Raw genomic sequence first — 19,111 nt, forward strand, 5'->3', positions numbered from 1 at the left:
ATGCTTGCTATAAATTATTCAGCTAAAATTCACCCCCCACTTTCAACCACAACAATAAAAACCAGCAGTTAAAGAGGAGAGATGTCGCCACTGAAAAAGGTCATCTCTCTTATTACCACCTTGTGACCACAATAGTCCTGCAACCATGTTCCATGTGGCATGGGATATGGGGGAAGAACTTCATTTTATAGTTTACAAATCTGATGCTGGGAATAAGGTGATATCTGTGCAATAAAAACACAGCCTTGAGGAGAGACATCCAGGCTTTGTGCAGAAAATGGATAATGGTGCATTACTTGCACTGAAATGTGATTGTGCGGGAAGTTCCTGTGCTGATGTTACAAAAAGAGTTTGCTCTGACTTTTGTAAGAAAAAAAAATCAGCAATATTTTTAGCAACTTTTCATAGCGAAGCAAAATATATTTTTGAGAGCATAGCCTATCAGGACATATCAAGGACCATTAGGACATATCAAGAGTCAAGAGCACAATTTATGAGTTTTCCCCTTTAAAAAAACACACCAGAAAACAAACAAGCACCAAACCCTATGGGGCAGGAGTCCACTAATAAAGTCCCATCAGTGGAAACTAGCACAAGGGAACTTCCTCCATCTTCTCTCTGCATGCTCCTGAAATTGGCTCTTGGGGGTTGGGAAAAACCCCAGAACAGTGTGCAGGGGTAGGAGAGGGGGACCATTCAATCTGGCAAGGTGACATGCTTGCCCTGATGGGTGGTATAATTGACATAATGCAACACTGAATTTCTCTCTTGGGTTTTTATTAGATAAATTGGTTTAAAATTCCAGTTGGAATTTTAATGTACAATTGTTAATAGAAAGAATAGGAAAGCAGGTGATCTATAATGAATGTCTTGAATGTTTTCTGTAGATTTTTCACTTTCATTGTTCTGTATGAGACAATGACAATAAAGATATCGTATCGTATCATATCGTAAACAGCCATATTCACAATAGTGACAGAATACATGCCAGTTCATAAACAGGCGTGTAAATTATATCAAAATAGGTGGGTTTTCTTGATTTCTTCAATATCACTTGGACAGCCTGAGGGTTTTAATTTTACTTCATTTTTATTTCATCATTGTAGGTGGCCCAGCGCTCATGTAACTGTGGCTTAGCAAGAATGATAAAACATGGAGGTTCCCAGATTACACATTGTGGCTGTAGCACTTTCCCTCCAGTTCTGCTAACCATGGCTAACCATGGTTTGGCGTAATGTCACAACTTAACCTTGACTTGTAGTTTGTTTTCCCCAGACAAATCACAGGTGGTAAACCAGGAACAAACTTTGGTTACAGCTTATGGTTTGCCTGGAGCAAGACAAGCCGCTAGCCTGGGTTTTGATGGAATGCTAAGCCAAACCATGGCTGGTGTGAACCAGTTCAGTGGCTCAGTGATTCAATTTATGTGGATCATTATATTGCCTGCTCTGCTTATGGCCACTAACTTGCATTGTCAGCTTGTTAAGATGAATTAAATACTGTAACTGAATGCATTAAAAAGTTTATTTTTCTATGTCAGGCTATCTTCTCTTTGTTTATTTACCACCTAATTCACATTTCCTTTGGACAATTATATCCTTAACTGTAAAGCAGTTGTGATTTGTAGTAACATTCTTCTCATGGTTGCTGTTTACCTAAACAAACAAAATGGAAAATCCTATTTAGCTGCAAAGCGGTTAAACAGATCATATGTTCTTTTATTCCAAATTTTAATTGCTGTCCAAAGGGAAATGTTCTTTCATGCACTGGTCTGTGAAGTTGATTGACATGTTGTTTTAATATGTTACACCATATTTATACTATATGTACAGTGTCTGTGGGCTCCGTTTTGTGTAACTATATAGTTTTATTTTCTAGCATCCTTTTATTAAGAATGCAAAACCAGTTTCAATCCTGAGAGACTTGATTACTGAAGCTATGGAAATTAAGGCGAAAAGACATGAAGAACAGCAGAGGGAACTTGAAGAAGAAGACGAAAACTCGGTGTGTGAGAATTTAATTATGTATTTTGTAGCCAGTTCCATGGAGCTGGTTTCACGTGGTACTAAACCATGGTTTAATGCTATACAGATTAGCCTGAGCGAAGCATTGTGCTCCGCCCTCTTGCTTTTCCCCCTTGTGGCTTAGCATTGGAAATCCTGCTTTAAAACAAGCCAGTGGTTGCTAAATGAGCCATCTTCAAACCATGGTTTATGAAGCTAGCTTGTTTAAAAAATCATTCTAGCTTTTTCTTCCAAAATGAAAATAATCTCACCAGCACTCCTCCCAGCTGTTCAGGAGATGGAATACACAAGCTGATGCTTGCTCAGGCTTGCTGAGGTTGGTCATGCCACGCTAAGCCATGGTTTAGTGTTGCATATGAACCAGCCAGTATCAACATATTTAAATGATCCGTTGTGATCAGGAGAGTTGCCCCTGGGTTTTTCTGAGTTTTATTTCTGGCAAGTGCCCAGATTGCAAAAGCAGTTTGTAGGTTTGTTGTACGTTTTTAATTATTAGAAAGTGGCGGGCATTTGGCTCAAAAGCAGTCTGGCTCCCTCCATTTTAGTGGGAATGCAGTCTTGATATTTTACCTGCATTCGGGAGCAGATAGAATCAAGACTATGGGGGAAAAGTGATTGCTCAGTTTCTCATGGCCAAAACATAAACGTGCTTGAGATTGTAAATATATTCTTTCTCCTAGAAAAACTACAATAAACAAAGGCATGGTGTGTGTGGACATGTAGTAACTCTGGTATGACCATCTTACCTGTTCTGGCCCTTGTTTTAATAATAATTGGCCATTCAACCTTTAAAGAACCTGTTAGAGAATTAAATTTATAACCTTGCCAAATACAAGCAATAATTTGAGTAGATATCTAATGGGAGTATAGCAGCAGTTTATGAATGTCTGTCTATCAGTGTTTCGTGCTGTGTCTTTTGTGACTAGGTGACTAATCTTACCGAGGTGACTCAAAGCATTTACATTAGTAAATAGATTTCTCCTGGTATCTGCGTTCCTTTTGGGCTTGACAGAGACTTCTGCAAAAAATTGAAAATGTGTGCATTCTTCAATTTGTCAAGTAAAAGGGATTTGCTTCCCTGCTCCTATATCCCAGGCATGTCCAAAGTCTGTTTTGGGGGCCTAATCCGGCCCGCCGATTGGTTTAATCCAACCCCTGTAGCAGTTTATTTCCTAGGGTAAAATCCTAAAAAAACCTCATCAACTTCAACCCTAAAAAAAGTTTAACAACTTTAGTTGGCCCTTTGGTCAGCCCTCACAGCCCTTCATTTCACCAAATCTGGTCCTCATCGAAAAAAGTTTGGACACCACTGTATCCTATATTATTGGACTGCTTATATAGACAAGAATATTTATTGTGACACACAGCATTCTCACCAGTTGTCATTCTATCTAGAGAGAGAAATTCAAGTAGCATGATCACTGGTCATTTTTTCCTTCACTGGACATCTTTTCCTTGAGGGCAGAGTTTAGAACCGTTTCTTCATCTATCAGACACGCTAAACCTTTCTTAGCACTTCCGTCCATGTAATATTGAGAGATAATCGCTATTGAGATACCGGATTTTATGAAAAGTTAGCTTGTGGTGCCTCTCTTATTAGATACCTTTAAAGAAACAGTTATGACAAACCAGCTGCAACGTTACTTAAAACTAGTACCTTGGTTGAAGAAAAGGCTGCCAAATTTTGAGCTGCTTGATGTCAGGTTTCATAAATAAAATGAAATGATCTATTGCCCTTTAGAATTTTATTAGAGAAAAATAACCCATGGTAATTATTTACCCAGAGGTGTAGCTGCATTAGTTTCTTGCAGCAAAAACTGCAGACCTTACAGAGTAACACATTCATTATGGCATATTATTTCTGGGACTGCAATCCACTTCATCAGATAACACTTCATTTGTTAGTGCCACAAGCCTGTTGTTTTCAGCATATCGTATATCCTCAAAAGTTCAACTGGCACACCTGTAGTCTGGGCAACTTTTATAAACAAGTAGCAGTGTCTACCTTCTTTGAAAGCTATGTGGAATATGGTCAATAATAGAGCTCATGAAGTTGAGTTTAGGCATGTTACAAGAATAGCTTGTCTGATGAGAATGTATTCTGACAAACTGACATGTTTTGATAGGTGTTGAGGTAACTTTACAGATTTTTTAAATTAAGTAAAAAGTCCAAGCTGAGTACTCTACAGAAGGTTAATCCCAATATCAAAGTTTAAATGTTGGTTTAAGCATTACTAAACATGATCTATCTCTTCTTTTATGCATTTTTGAAGTGTGATGCAAATTTGATTCTGATGTCAGGCAGCTGTATTATGGAAACGTAAAGCAACTCGTTGCCTGGCAGCGCCCAAGAAACATGTCCAAATATTTATTTCAAAGGATCTTTAAAGAAATGAACTAATAGTCAACTCTTAGTGTATCTTTTTGCTTCACATTTCAATATCTACATTACCACAAGATTGTTTGAAAACACTTCCTAATGACAAAAATAAAATGCTGTGCTTTTTGTGGTAATAACTATGAACAAAAAAGCAGTTAGATTTATTGGCATAGTATGCTTGCTTCTATGTTACTAATTCCTACAGTTCAACTTCCTTATATATCTAATTACTTGATATTAACTCTTGAGAGAGTTAGAAATCAGGGAAGTTTAAAAAGAGCTGAATCACCTTCCTGTTTCTAGCCTTCTTGTTTTGCCATCATGTTTTTCAAAAGTGTTTCTGAAACTATTATAGCTGGAAACCTACTTATTTTAAAGTCAGGCCAGGATTCTTTGAATTTTGTGTGCCTTTCAAAAGATGTGGGTAAATGTGCTGTCCAGTTGTTGTTTAAGGCAGCCTTTTCTTATGAAATATTTTCTTAGGGCCAGGAATTAATTTTTATTTTTAATAAAGAGCGCTAGTCCCCCTCCTCCACACCTTTGCTGTAATGCCATATACATTTTATGGCTCCATTCATTTAAGTTTTTCTAAATGTTAATCAAATAATTGGATCCCTATTACTTCTTGAAGAAGAGAGAGAAATCAATACGATTTTAGCTAGCACTGAAGTGTGCCCATTATTACGATAGCTTGTAAAATAGCACAATAACTTTTTATGTGCTAATTGACAATAATGATTAACCCGCGGAAGTAGTGAATCTGATATATAGTTCTCTTTCACTTTACAGTATTTGTACAGGTTGTCTTATTTGTTGAAAAACTTGCTCAAATGCTCAGTTTTTAGAGCTCCTGAATTTACTCATCTTTTATGCGATCATAGGCTACTCTAGTAATTTTTTAAAAAAGCAAACTGTAATTATATTCACATTTTCCCCACCCCAAAGCAGTGATGAGGTGTTTATTGTATAGAGTATTAAATTTAGTTCTTTTAAGTCCGCAAAGTTGTGCATTACACTCTACTTGTCTTTGCTGCCCTCTAGTGATCTTGCGTATATAAGACAGAGATTAGTTAAAATTGATACTGAGATCCAAGATGGATCACAAATTCTTTTCTCTTTACTAGCGATAAGGGGTGGGTGGGGAGAGATACATTTTGTTAAATTGTGCTCTGCATTACATCTTCCGATACATCTTCAGATATTTACAAAGCAAGGTTCTGCCTGTTGAACTAATAGAATGAACATACTGTAGGGGAAGATAAAGGCTATCGGTAGCCAAGCTAACCTATTCAAACATTTTCCTGACTGGAAAATATGCCAGACTCTAATAATGAACACAACACAAATTTATTGAAATCTCTCCTAGAATACATGTCTGTGTATGTGTGTGTTTTTTAAAAGCACAAGTTCATCCAATCCATTAACTGTTAATTACTTTAAGTTACAGAACACAATTGTTTTTAAAGAATGTGCAGGAAGAACATAGGAAGCTGCCTTATACAGTGGTACCTTGGGTTAAGTACAGTGTTACCTCGGGTTACATACGCTTCAGGTTACGGACTCCGCTAACCCAGAAATATTACCTTGGGTTAAGAACTTTGCTTACTTAACCTGAGGTACCACTGTACTTAATTCGTTCCAGAGGTCTGTTCTTAACCTGAAACTGTTCTTAACCGGAAGCACCACTTTAGCTAATGGGGCCTCCCACTGCCGCCGTGCCGCCGGAGCATGATTTCTGTTTTCATCCTGAAGCAAAGTTCTTAACCCGAGGTACTATTTCTGGGTTAGCGGAGTCTGTAACCTGAAGTGTATGCAACCCAAGGTACCACTGTACAGAGTTTCACCACTGGCCAATCTAGTTCAGTATTGTCTACTTTGACTGGCAGCAACTCTCCAGTGAGACTCTTAATGTCAGGGTCATGAGCCCAATGTTGGGCAAAAGTTTCCGGCCTTGGAGGGGGTTGGACTAGATGACCCTTGGGGTCCCTTCCAACTCTACAGTTCTGTGAGTTGCACTGCATATATCGGCCGTCTTGACTGCTTACAACTGTATCGGGTAGAGTAATTAATTCTACTATCTGTTTTCACTTTTTTCTGTGCTGTTTATTTAACAAGGTTCCAGCTTTACATCAAGACACTCAAATTATGTTGCCCTTTTGGCCCAGTGATCTAGAAAAGCATTTCCAAATTCCTTGGCAGATGCTGTCATTGCTTTTATAGAAAATTTTGAATACTTCAGATCAGAAATAAAGAGTAGAGAGACAAATTGCAGAAAACTTAAAAATCAGCAAACTTTCTCCCAACTGTGCAACACAAAAGACATGGCATCTGAATGGAAACAGATTATATATATATAATTAATATGAAAATTAATTGGCAAAGATTGTCAGATATAATTAATATTAAATTTAATGTGACTGCTGTAGATGTGGTGGGCCTACTGCTTTAAAAAAATCCCAACCAAAAAATTGTCTCTAACATGCCAGAACAGAAATAATATTAGAAATACTGCAATTTATAAATAAGGGAACTTACAATTATATTTTTAATTTTTCCTCCCATCAGGAGGAGTGCATATACATTCCTTGTATAAGGAATATAGTGGCCCTACCTGGTGTAGTACTGAGGCATTAAACATGTCTTGAGGGAATGTCCAAGCTTGTTTTTTTTATGACATGATATTCTGTTTATTAGTATCAGATAGGTAGCCGTGTTGGTCTGCCATAGTCAAAACAAAAAAAATTCCTTCCAGCAGCACCTTAAAGACCAACTAAGTCAGTTCTTGGTATGAGCTTTCGTGTGCATGCACACTTCTTCAGATACCTGTATCTGAAGAAGTGTGCATGCACACGAAAGCTCATACCAAGAACTGACTTAGTTGGTCTTTAAGGTGCTGCTGGAAGGAATTTTTTTTGTTTTGTTTATTAGTATGTAAAGAGTTCCATATTGATTCATTAATTCATTTGAAAGCATTTATAGGCTGCTACATATTTCAAAAATCTGTAAGCTGTGTACAGTCTAAAAAACAAACACTGTATTATTAAAACAAAAACACAACCTAAAACCAATAAAACAGGAGTATAAAAACACATAAAAGTAAATGAAAGCAAATAAAACAGAAATTCAGAGGACTCAAACATGTCCCAACCTTATGGGTCAGAGAAGGCCTGGACAAAAAGACAAGGCTTCTCCAAAACATCTGAAGCAACTGAATTTTCTTTTAGAAATGCTATCCGTTCCTTGCTTAAAATGGAAGGAACTCAAATACTAAGGGGTGCAGCATGTTGATCCTGTAATGAGGAGCTATGTTAGGATAAATGGGAGACTTAATTGATTTCTGTAGGTGGTATTGTTGTCCTCCTTACCTTCTTCACTTCCTCTGAAATGTAGGTATTCTGGTTGACAAGGCGTGGATTTCACCGTGCGATTAACAGTGCATTATGGAGTGTGCATGGTTCCATGTAATTTTCTGGCTTGCCAGTCTTGCAGATTTGCCCTTGGGAAGAGCACAAACACATAGGCTTGTGAACATATTTATTTTGAGTAGAAACAAATTGGAAACAAAAAGTTTTGTTTTTGGAGCACTCAACAGAAATCATCCATCAACAAGGAGGCCCGTAAAACCCATTGCTTTCTTGCTCACTCAACCAATATTTCTTGTTGATTCCATGTTTCTTTTGGAGAGGATAGGCAAGATTAATATAATTCGATATAGTTCAGCAATACAGCTTTCACTCATTGAGCTGAAGGAGAGTTGCATTCATGGAAGGCCCCCTTTGTGAGTGATACTGCACTGAATAGAAGCCCCTTACATTCATAATGGAGTGAAAACCTAGAGCAGGGGTAGGCAACCTAAGGCCCGTGGGCTGGATGTGGCCCAATCACCTTCTCAATCTGGTCTGCAGACAGTCCGGGAATTGGTGTGTTTTTACATGAGTAGAATGTGTGCTTTTATTTAAAATGCATCTTTGGGTTATTTGTGGGGCATAGGAATTCGTTCACCCCCCCCCCCCAATATAGTCTGGCCCACCACATGGTCTGAGGGACGGTGGACCGGCCCGCGGCTGGAAAAGGTTGCTGACCCCTGACCTAGAGGGTTCTGCCAATCTTTCTATAGTGAAACATGAAATGAGAGGAATTTAGGGATTTCCATTGGTTACAATAGTCCTGAATTGTTCTTTTTAATTACCTGTAAATAAATTTGCTTGAATTTATGGATTTAGATCCAAATTCGAATGACAAATTGTATTAGTGCTATTCCGTGGATGTGAAATAGAAAACTCTGATTATTGTTTATATAAAGGAGAGTATACAACTCCTGAAGGTATTTGAATCTGAAGAAATGGATATTAAAAAGTGTGGAAGGAGACATTTGAAAGAGATCTTATGTTAGAGGACTAACATATACAGCAAGGGGCAAAAGGTAGAAATTTGATTTATAAGACAAACTCAGCAGGGAATTGTGAATAGTAGCAAATTGTTCCCATGAATTTCTTCTTGTGGTGCTGTTGTTAATTGCTGATTTTCATTATGGCCAATAAACTGAGACTTATCTCTGAAACTGTGGCTCACTTAATCACTTATTTTAAAAGAAACTTTGTTAACAATGTGGTATTTAGGGTCCCCCCCCCCCCCCCGGAAACAAGGTTGTGATTTTATTGATTTATAAATCAGTAGAACACACATTTAGGCATTTGAATTACACTCCACAAATATTTTATGCATATGAAAATATTAGTCTATCTTTCTGTAAATAGGCAAGAGAAAAATAACTATTCCTGAAAGACAGCCAGTGCACTTTAAGCTGAATTTATCTTACTAACTTGCAACTTTAAAAAAAGTAAATACAATAATGCCAGCAACCCTGATTTTTATAGTTTTAGTCTGTGTCATGGGTATTCCCAGACACAGTCAGTGCTTCATAAGTTTACTCCCCCCAGGACAGCAGGATCGTTTTCTTCACGATGGCACTGATTAGTGGTACGTGGCTTTTTCATTAGCCATTGAAATCCGTAGGGCTATTTTGTAAACTCGATGTTAGGATAGACTTTCGAAGTGTATTTGGCTGGTTTTATTTGGCCCTCAAAGAGGGCTACAAATCAAAGAATTTGCTTTTTATTGAGTCACCTAAAATTAAACACTTAATTGGAAGCTTTTATACAATCAACAAGCAGCTCTTTTGCATTCTGATGTTTTTCTGTGGGTTGTAGAATGTGCCCTTGTAACAGGACTTGAGGCATTGAACAGCATGTTAGTCCTTAAATAGCTGGGATATTGTGCACATCCTCTAAATCTGACTTCAGAAAGAGAGTAGGATTTCCTAATAATGTTTTCAAATACTTCTATTCCATATGGGTTTTATGATTCATGAACTGGATTATCATCAGTTCTCTGTTTTACATTCCTGGCACATTACTGCCACTGATTGGAAATGCTTTTGTATCCTTTGCTGGAATTAACTCTGTTCCACGGTCCAGAAGCATCTGCTCAGCAGATACTTCTCTACAAAGTATCAACGGGTTTTCTTCTTCCCCCTTTTATCATAGCTTAACAAACCCTTTAAGTACATACAAATGAAAGGAATTGCCTTTGCCCATTGAGATTTTATTTTTTTAAACCCCCCCCATGATATGCAATGCCCTTTTGATCTCCTGGACTCATTTCTATTGAGGTTTTTATACATGTCTCTAGGGGTGGAGCCTTAGGTCACTTGTAGAGCATCTGCTTATCATGGAGAAGGCTGCAGTTCAGTCCCTGGCATCTTCAGGTAGACCCCTGTCTGAAATCCTGCAGAGTTGCTACCACTCAGTGAAGGCAGTGCTGAGCTAGATGGAGCAACATCCAGACTCTATAAGGCAGCTTTCTAAGTTCTTGTTAAATTTCTGTTAAAACTACATTGGGTAACAGGACTGGGAAAGGGCTGCTGCCTGAGGCATTGAAGAGCTAGTATTAGTGACAGTAAACAACAGGCAAGGTGGGGAATCATGTGAATTAAGAGTAAGGGGGATGCATATATCCTCTTTCTGTTTTTGAGATTCTTCTTTCACAGAATGCTTTCCAGTTGTTTTTGTCTTGTTGCTGTTGTTGTTTAGTCGTTTAGTCATGTCCGACTCTTCGTGACCTCATGGACCAGAGCACGCCAGGCACTCCTGTCTTCCACTGCCTCCCGCAGTTTGGTCAAACTCATGCTGGTAGCTACGAGAACACTGTCCAACCATCTCGTCCTCTGTCGTCCCCTTCTCCTTGTGCCCTCCATCTTTCCCAACATCAGGGTCTTTTCCAGGGAGTCTTCTCTTCTCATGAGGTGGCCAAAGTATTGGAGCCTCAGCTTCATGATCTGTCCTTCCAGTGAGCACTCAGGGCTGATTTCCTTAAGAATTGATAGGTTTGATCTTCTTGCAGTCTATGGGACTCTCAAGAGTCTCCTCCAGTACCAGAATTCAAAAGCATCAATTCTTCGGTGATCAGCCTTCTTTATGGTCCAGCTCTTACTTCCATACATCACTACTGGGAAAACCATAGCTTTTACTTGTTGCTAGTGCTGTGTAAAAACTGTGGGTTGTATCAAGTACTCCCCCCAATCTGCACCTGGGGCTTCCCCCTTTTGAGGATGCACTGGGGGCTGCAGGGCAGTGTGGGGCATAGCCAAGTGTGCTTTGGTGCTTACTAGGGAAAGTTGTGAAGAATTATCTTGGTAGATAGGACAATAAAATACAGTGGAAAACATGACATATTTTTAAAAAATCCTTGTAGGATACATTTTGGGTAGCTATTACAAAATTGGGGAAAGCGCTAAACTTTCCCTTAACGTTGCTCATTGTCCCCAACTACCATGTTAGTTCACTCTGTGTAACATTTAAAGTAAAGGTAAAGGGATCCCTGACCATTAGGTCCAGTCGTGGCCGACTCTGAGGTTGCGGCGCTCATCTCGCTTTATTGGCCGAGGGAGCCGGCGTACAGCTTCCGGGTCATGTGGCCAGCATGACTAAGCTGCTTCTGGTGAACCAGAGCAGTGCACGGAAATGCTGTTTCCTGTTGGAGCGGTACCTATTTATCTACTTGCACTTTGACGTGCTTTCGAACTGCTAGGTTGGCAGGAGCAGGGATCGAGCAATGGGAGCTCACCCCGTCGCGGGAATTCGAACCGTTGACCTTCTGATCGGCAAGTCCTAGGCTCTGTGGTTTAACCCACAGCGTCACCCGCATCCCGTGTAACATTTAACCAAGCCTAATTTATCGAGGAGCAATTAGGAAGGAGCAACAATGTTGGAGAAGCGACAAGCATTTTAAGTAGAGATCTTTCCCTACTGCATCCCTACTGGAATGGTTTTTAGGTTTTTTACTGCTTGTGTTTGGTGCTCTGAGCTCCTTTAATAATTAAGGGAGAGAAAGAGAGAATTAAAAAGTGTACCAAGCAAAACAACTAAACATTTATTTGGCTTCAAGTTGTGGAGTGGGGATGGGGAAGGAGAAGAATGGAAATGATGAACATTGGAATCTGCCACATACCAAGTCAAAGCATTGGTCCATCTAGCTCAGCACTGTCTGCAATTATAGGCAATATCTCTCTAGGATTCTAGACGGCATTCTCTCCTTGTCTTTCCTGGAGATCCTGGGGAGTGACCCTGGGAACGTCTGCATGCAAAGCAGATTCTCTACCACTGAGCTACAACCCTTCTCCTAACCATGGAAATGACCGTAAATCTTAAATCTGACATGCCCCAAAATTCAATATGAGAAACAAGAAATGTTACAGTGTTTCACAGTGCTATTGAGCACAAGTCCATTGATTTCTGTGAGTCTATTCTAAGCAGGACTTAGTTGGGTATCACCCAGAATTTAAATGTGACAAGCCATGATGTGAAGAAAGAACTAAGAGATTCAGAATGTGTGATTGGAAGTTCTTTTGTCCTCAGTAAGTGTTTGGAAGTAATTTCTATTTAAACATTTTTACAGGATGAGGATGAGCTGGACTCCCATACCATGGTGAAGACAAATTCAGAAAGTGCCTGCACAATGAGAGCCACAAGTACTATGAGTGACAGTGCTCAGACAATGATTGAACATAATAGCACCATGCTTGAATCCGATTTGGGGACCATGGTGATAAACAGTGATGATGATGAAGATGAAGATGAAGATGGAACTATGAAAAGTATGTTTAATTTTCCTTTCTGTTTAAAGCATGTTCTGTTTTCCCTCTAGATATATAAATTGTTATCAATAAATATGCACTTAAAATCAATTATCTTATGGATTCTACAAAAGAATGTTGGAGTTAAAACTTTGGGAAAGGAAGTTGTCCATGTAGATATTGGCTTCATTCTTGTGGTTTGTGCAGATGAGATTCACATGTGTACTTGACCTAGTTTTCCCTGACAATATGTCTGCCCTTGGGCAGAAAATTTCATGAACACACAGATCTCTTCTGCAAGACGGCTCACGGCCTCTGGATTGCCTTTATTAGTAATATTACTTATAAATACTTTGCTTGCTTCATCCTATATTATGGAACTAAATATAAGTTTTAAATGTGATTTCATTTTTATTTAAGTCCTTCACATAACATTTCATGTAGGATAACTGGAAAAATTAAAATATATTTTAGAACTATAGAACACTTTTCATTAAGGGCACACCAGTCAAACCCAGAGCCATTTGGAGCCAGTTCTATGATAGTCATATAGATTTAGAGCCAGGAGTTAATGGTTGAACAGTGTAAAGGGTATATTTTTAAAAATGATGTCATAAAGCATTGGCCTGGTTCGCACATCTTGTTATGCCATGGTTAAAAATAAACTATGGTTTACCGCAAGCAAAAAAGTGTGCTGGTGCACTGCTCAATCATGCTCGCTTCAGTCCTCCCCTTTCCTTCCTTTTCTGCAGTTGGCTTGGCTTGGCTACTTTGGTTTCCACTTGTGATTTGTTTGAAGAGAAACAAACCACAAGTGCTAGTTGTCTTGTAATGCTGAGAAGAAATAAGGAAAAGGAGTCTGGCTGAAGAAAAGGAGGTGCGGGGAGGAGCAAAAGAGGCACAATGGAGCAATATGAATTTTATTTCGGTAACAGACCAGTTCCAGCCTACATACAATATCAAGGAAGTCATAAAACACGATAGGGATACATTTGAATTTGCTATTAGGTATAACAGGGACAATACAGATACAGCAACAGTTAAAAAATATATAAATTAAAACTTAGAATGGAGCAGTATGCATTAGCATGCTGCCAGTTGGTGAAAAAACACATTTTATTATAGTTTATGGCTTAATGTGTTGTGAAATGTGTAATGTGTTCACTATCTGTTCAAAAGGTAAATGTACAATGTTGGCATTAATCTAACTCCTTGTCACAAACTTTCTGTCTTTTGCTATTATGACTGCTTGCCTTTTGCCCAGTGCCTTCAAATATTAACTGAGGTTTCCAAAAGCATTTTGTCTGTCCCAACACATTCAGCTGAATGAATTAAGTTTTGCAAAAGCTCTGCTGGAAGTTAGTTAAAACATTGGTGGTATGACTGTTCAGTCATAATTCCTGGCAGTGTAAAGTGTCTAATATTTTCTCTTCAGAAATGCAGAAGAAACATGAGTTGCCCATCTGATGGCTATCTTGCCATATGTCTGGCAAATACACATATGACAAAATTAGCCTAATATAATCTATTGCTAGGATGAACTGAAGCAGCTTTATGTGCCATATTCAAGTCTGAAAAGATTTAACTTCTTTGAATGTTAGAAACATGCTTGTTGTGACTTGTAGAAGTGGAGCTGGCAATTTAAGACAGGATTTTGTTTATTTTGCAGTAGACCAGGGATTTTTATCTCCAGCTAAAAGATAATAAACAGTTCTGTTGATGAGTGATGACTCTTGAGTAGAATGATTCAATCCATAAAACACTTAATACACATTTTAATTTGTGTACAATGCTGAAATAGGTATTTGCTTTATAAACTTCTGTGGATAATGGAGAGATTTATTATCAGAATCTTGAACTAATATTTCACATATGGTTGAAGGGTATTATAAAACATCATGAAGATAATGTTATGTAAAGCAAATGTAAGAGTTCCAAGAAGAATAATGGATGAATTATTCTGGATGGAAATATATTCACAAAGAGACAGGCACAACATTCCAGTCCATGGTATATGTGAAAGAGAAGGTCTAAACCACTGAGCCTCTTGGGCTCGCCGGTCGGAAGGTTGGCGGTTTGAATCCATGTGACAGGGTGAGCTCCCGCTGTTGTGTCCCAACTTCTGCCAACCTAGCAGTTTGAAAACATACCAGTGCAAGTAGATAACTAGTTCCTGCTGCAACGGGAAGGTAAACACTGTTTCTGTGCACTCTGGCACTTGTCATGGTCTTCCGTGTGCCAGTAGCGGTTTAGTCATGTTGGCCACATGACCCGCAAATGCTGTCTGCAGACGAACGCCAGCTGCCTTGGCCTGAAACGAGCGCCGCACTCCATAGTCACCGTTGACTGGACTTAACAGTTCAGGGGCTTTTACATCTCTTAACAAATCATCCTTCCCCTTCTCCATTTTTGCAATACTTCCAATAATACTCCTCACAAAACTTCTTGCAAACCTACAAATGTTGTCTGATCTTCACAAATACTTTTCAAGTAGTCCGTCTACCTCTGAACTTCTGCACTTTCATGAGATATCTGTAGAATGCTGCCCTGCATTGTAGCTGTACATCTTAGGAAGTCTTAGGATTCTCTCTGGGCATTTGGGCATAACTGAAAAGCACTGTTCCTGATAGCATAGACCAGGGTTCAGCAGTCCTTTGGACCCATGTGCATATTTGCACACTACAACCTATTTTATTTGCTACAATAGAATGCTTATTTCATGCTGAATTTCATTGGGGGAGAGGATCCTGTGGGCGCCAAGGAAGGTCTCTATGGGTACAGGTGCCCCTATGGGTGCCATGTTAGTGACCTCTAGCCTAGATAGAAGACTCTGCACATATAACAGTGTAAGTGGAAGTCAGGAACAGAGCCTGCCACCTGGATGCCTCAAACCTGCCCACACTTACATTTTGTTGAAACAGGCTTAAAAATAGTCCCCCTTTTGCACTGAGTGTCACTTACTAGTTATCCTGTAGATCATCACTACATTTCACTGAACACACAGCCCTTCTTTAATCGGTACTCTGTTTATATTATTTAAGCTGGAAAAGTTCCCTCCAAATAGCAGTGGTTGTGTGCTGGATTATGCCTCAGGGCAGGAAAGAAGGTTTTGGAAGCAGACTGAGGCTCCTATGATGCTTTAGTTCATTTCCTGGCTTTGCTATGATGAATTCAGTTATGATCGCTCTTGGCACCTGTGTAATCTTCTTCTATTGATCTTTCTATTGATTCTATTGATTTTTCTTCTGTCTTGTTTTCAGACTTTCATCTTGAATGTTTTTCCTCTCCTCCCTCAGCTTAATCTTAATGTATCTAATGGATCATGGTACATCTCATGGATGTACAGAGAGCCATTAAAATGTACATAGCCAGAACCAATTGCTCATACAAGCAGATTCTCTTTTTGTGTCTTTCTATCCAGCGCCTCTGGGTGGAAAGGTTTGTGTGCCCACTAAATGGATGGCTTATGAGGTGTTAAAGATACCAGCTCCTTTGAGACTGACTACTCATTCCATGATGGCTTCTTCTTCTTCTTCAGCTTTCGCTGCTAATAGGCCTCTTCCTGATGTTTGTGAAGTGGCTGCATGGGCTTCTCCAAATAATTTCATATGCCATTCAGCAGGTCCTTCAATAGAACATTGCACAGTTGGATGCAGTCCAGGGACCTGCCCTATTTTTCATGGAAGACAATTTTACTCAACTACGATTGATCTCCAAAGAAGATTAGCTTTGGTGTATCCCAACATACCATCCCTGATAGCTGAAGATAAATAGTTTGATTGGTACTTACCTGAACAGTAGATTTCCTTTGCTTTAGCACAGATGGTATGACTGCACCCTGTCATATTTGACTGCACATATTTTTATAGGGACCATACATCCACTGATCTGTTAAGCTATTTTGCTGATAGAATTGGAAGCAGGCTTTCCACTACTGTTTATTTTCTGGTGCTTGTTTTTCTAAGTTTCTCTTTAAGTTCATGGGCTCATGATTCTTGTATCAAGCTTGGCAAGTCTGCAAACTAGAGCATCATGGGAGCATCCTCCTACTTCCTGCCTTGATCAGAATGTGAAGCCATAACCCAATATACCATCCCTGCTTAAGCCAAAGGAAATCTACCCTTCAGATAGCTACCAACCATACTTTATGGAGGACTGTTGCCTCCTCAGTTAAGAGGTGACACCAGATTCTGTTGAAAGTATAAAAAGTAGTGAACTGGACTGATCATTCACCTTTCTCATAAAATGCTTAATTTCACTATTATATAGTATAAGGAATTATTTAATTTTCCTATTATTTACATATGCATCTTTCACTTCCTACACTGAACTTAAAGCTACCTACATCTTGTGGCTAGACATTCTCCCAGTCAGGTATTGACCAGGCTCAAAACTGCTTAGCTTCAATAATGAAACTTGATGAGGTAGTTCTCCAGCTTTTGGAAATATGATTTTGTTCTGCCTATTTGAAGAGAGGACTCTGTTCTGTGTAGAAAAACTGGAATGAGTCATCGTTGTGATTTTGGTGTGTCCTCAATTAGTGTTTCCCTTTTATCTCCTCCCAGTATGTGATAAATTTCTTCCACATAATGCAGTGTGGTCATATGTGAAATTCTTTAATAGTTTTGTGCTGTTTCAGCAGTATACTTGGTTTCTGTGTTAATCATTAAACTATGTCATTGCTCTGGAAAGAAATGATCTGCCCCAATAACAAATTGTGTCCAAGGAATGTGGATGTTACTTCAACTTCACAAATTATTGATGCATCTTTTGACATGTGTTCTGTTTTGAAGCCCTATAGCCACCCCTTTTTTAGTTGTGTTATATTGGAACTTATTTATTTATTTAACGTATTTATCAGTCACTCCAAAACCAAAGTTCTCTGGATGACAGTCATAAAAAAAAATTAAAATCATAAAATCCACATAAAACAATCAAAGTTCAACACTCAAGTCCATTAAGACAAAGGCCAGTACCAAAATAGAAAATAAACACAATACGAGCCACAAACATGTCTTAATCAAGAGAGAACAAAAACAACCCCATAAGGGCTAAAATTTATCCCAGCTGCCATAAAAATAGAGGCTAAAATATTAATAATGATGCTGAAATATGATTTAGATGCTGAAAGGCCTGGGAAGCAGTTCAATAAAGCAGCTCTTAGGATTGGTTTGGTGCACTTGATTTTTTAAAAACGACTGTGAAATCACTTATTTTCAGATGGTTCTCTTAAATATGTTAAAAATTATACCAGCACATGTGAGCATTCTTCCTGTATTCATGCAGTTTGGGTCTTGGTGGTAAGCATGGCTCATGGGTTATGTGTGAATTGAGCTTGAGAGAGGAATTCGTACAGTCTCTTAACATATGATCTGTTTGGTGTTGTGCATGTTACGAGGAAGGAGCTTTCCTGTCTCTTCCCACAGTGTGTCTGCCCACCGTAAGCTGAAAGACTATTCCCTTTCTGGAAACCAGAGCATGAGATGAGAACCCCAGGATGTTTTTAGATGATTTCATTGGCCTGTTTCATGCAACCTCTTCATTTCTCCCTCATAGTTTGCTTGTCCTCTGAACCAGGCTCATGGTTTAGCTCTCTCCAGACTAATAATGTTGTAACCAAGGTTTGTTCTTGGCTATGGCTCATAGTTAGTTTGGAGAGAACAAAGCCACGAGGTCTGGCTTGAGGTGAAAAATGACTGGGTAGAAGCAAAGTTGCTGTGATCCCTTCACTCTGTATCTGTTTGTTCTCTGTCTCTTAATGTAGCTCTTTTAGGATGCAGTGAAGATGTGAAACACTGTGACTGATAAATCTGCAGAGTTGCTAACCCTAAAGATTCCTAAAAATCATTCATTCTACTCCACCAGTGATGCAGGATTGCTTTTTCTCAGCCCAGTACTGTGTGTTGTTGTTGTTAAACCTATTTTCCACCCTTCACCAGCAGATCTCTGGGCATGTTGAAAAAAAAAAAAAGCAACATTAAAAACAGTTAAAACAAACCACGGTCACAGGAATAGGGTGGGTTCAGAAATGAGTGGGGGAAAGCATTTTTATTCCTCATGTTGGAATTAATTGTATTCTGGGAGAAGCAAAAGTCGACTTATAGATGATGCATTTGGAGGAACCTATGATCTGGTGGTTTTTGTATACTGCTATCATAAAAATTATCAGAGAGCTTTACAACAATGGTTTCCAATGTTACTAAGGGAGGAGTTGTTGTTGTTTAGTCGTTTAGTTGTGTCCGACTCTTCGTGACCCCATGGACCAGAGCATGCCAGGCACTCCTGTCTTCCACTGCCTCCCGCAGTTTGGTCAGACTCATGTTTGTAGCTTCGAGAACACTGTCCCACCATCTCACCCTCTGTCGTCCCCTTCTCCTTGTGCCCTCCACCTTTCCCAACATTAGGGTCTTTCCCAGGGAGTCTTCTCTTCTCATGAGGTGGCCAAAGTATTGGAGCCTCAGCTTCAGGATCTGTCCTTCTAGTGAGCACTCAGGGCTGATTTCCTTAAGAATGGATGCATTTAATCTTTTTGCAGTCCACTCTCAAGAGTCTCCTCCAGCACCATAATTCAAA

At 39.1% G+C, this 19,111-nt stretch overlaps 1 protein-coding gene across 4 annotated transcripts in view; it reads left to right on the plus strand.

Annotated features, from left to right (window-relative positions):
- The window catches only part of STK3 (serine/threonine kinase 3), a 111,871-nt gene that overhangs the window by 40,618 nt on the left and 52,142 nt on the right, over nt 1–19,111 (plus strand). For all 4 annotated transcript variants that reach the window (XR_014566960.1, XM_083749803.1, XM_083749804.1 and 1 more), the window contains exons 8-9: nt 1,879–2,004; nt 12,361–12,559. Coding sequence is in view for 3 of the 4 variants with exons in the window: in XM_083749803.1 (XP_083605929.1) it covers nt 1,879–2,004; nt 12,361–12,559 (325 nt within the window). In the remaining variant the exon portion in view is untranslated. The remainder of the gene's footprint in view (nt 1–1,878; nt 2,005–12,360; nt 12,560–19,111) is intronic.

This window comes from Podarcis gaigeae (genome assembly GCF_964106915.1).
Source record: "Podarcis gaigeae genome assembly, chromosome: 7".
Lineage (NCBI taxonomy): Eukaryota > Metazoa > Chordata > Lepidosauria > Squamata > Lacertidae > Podarcis > Podarcis gaigeae.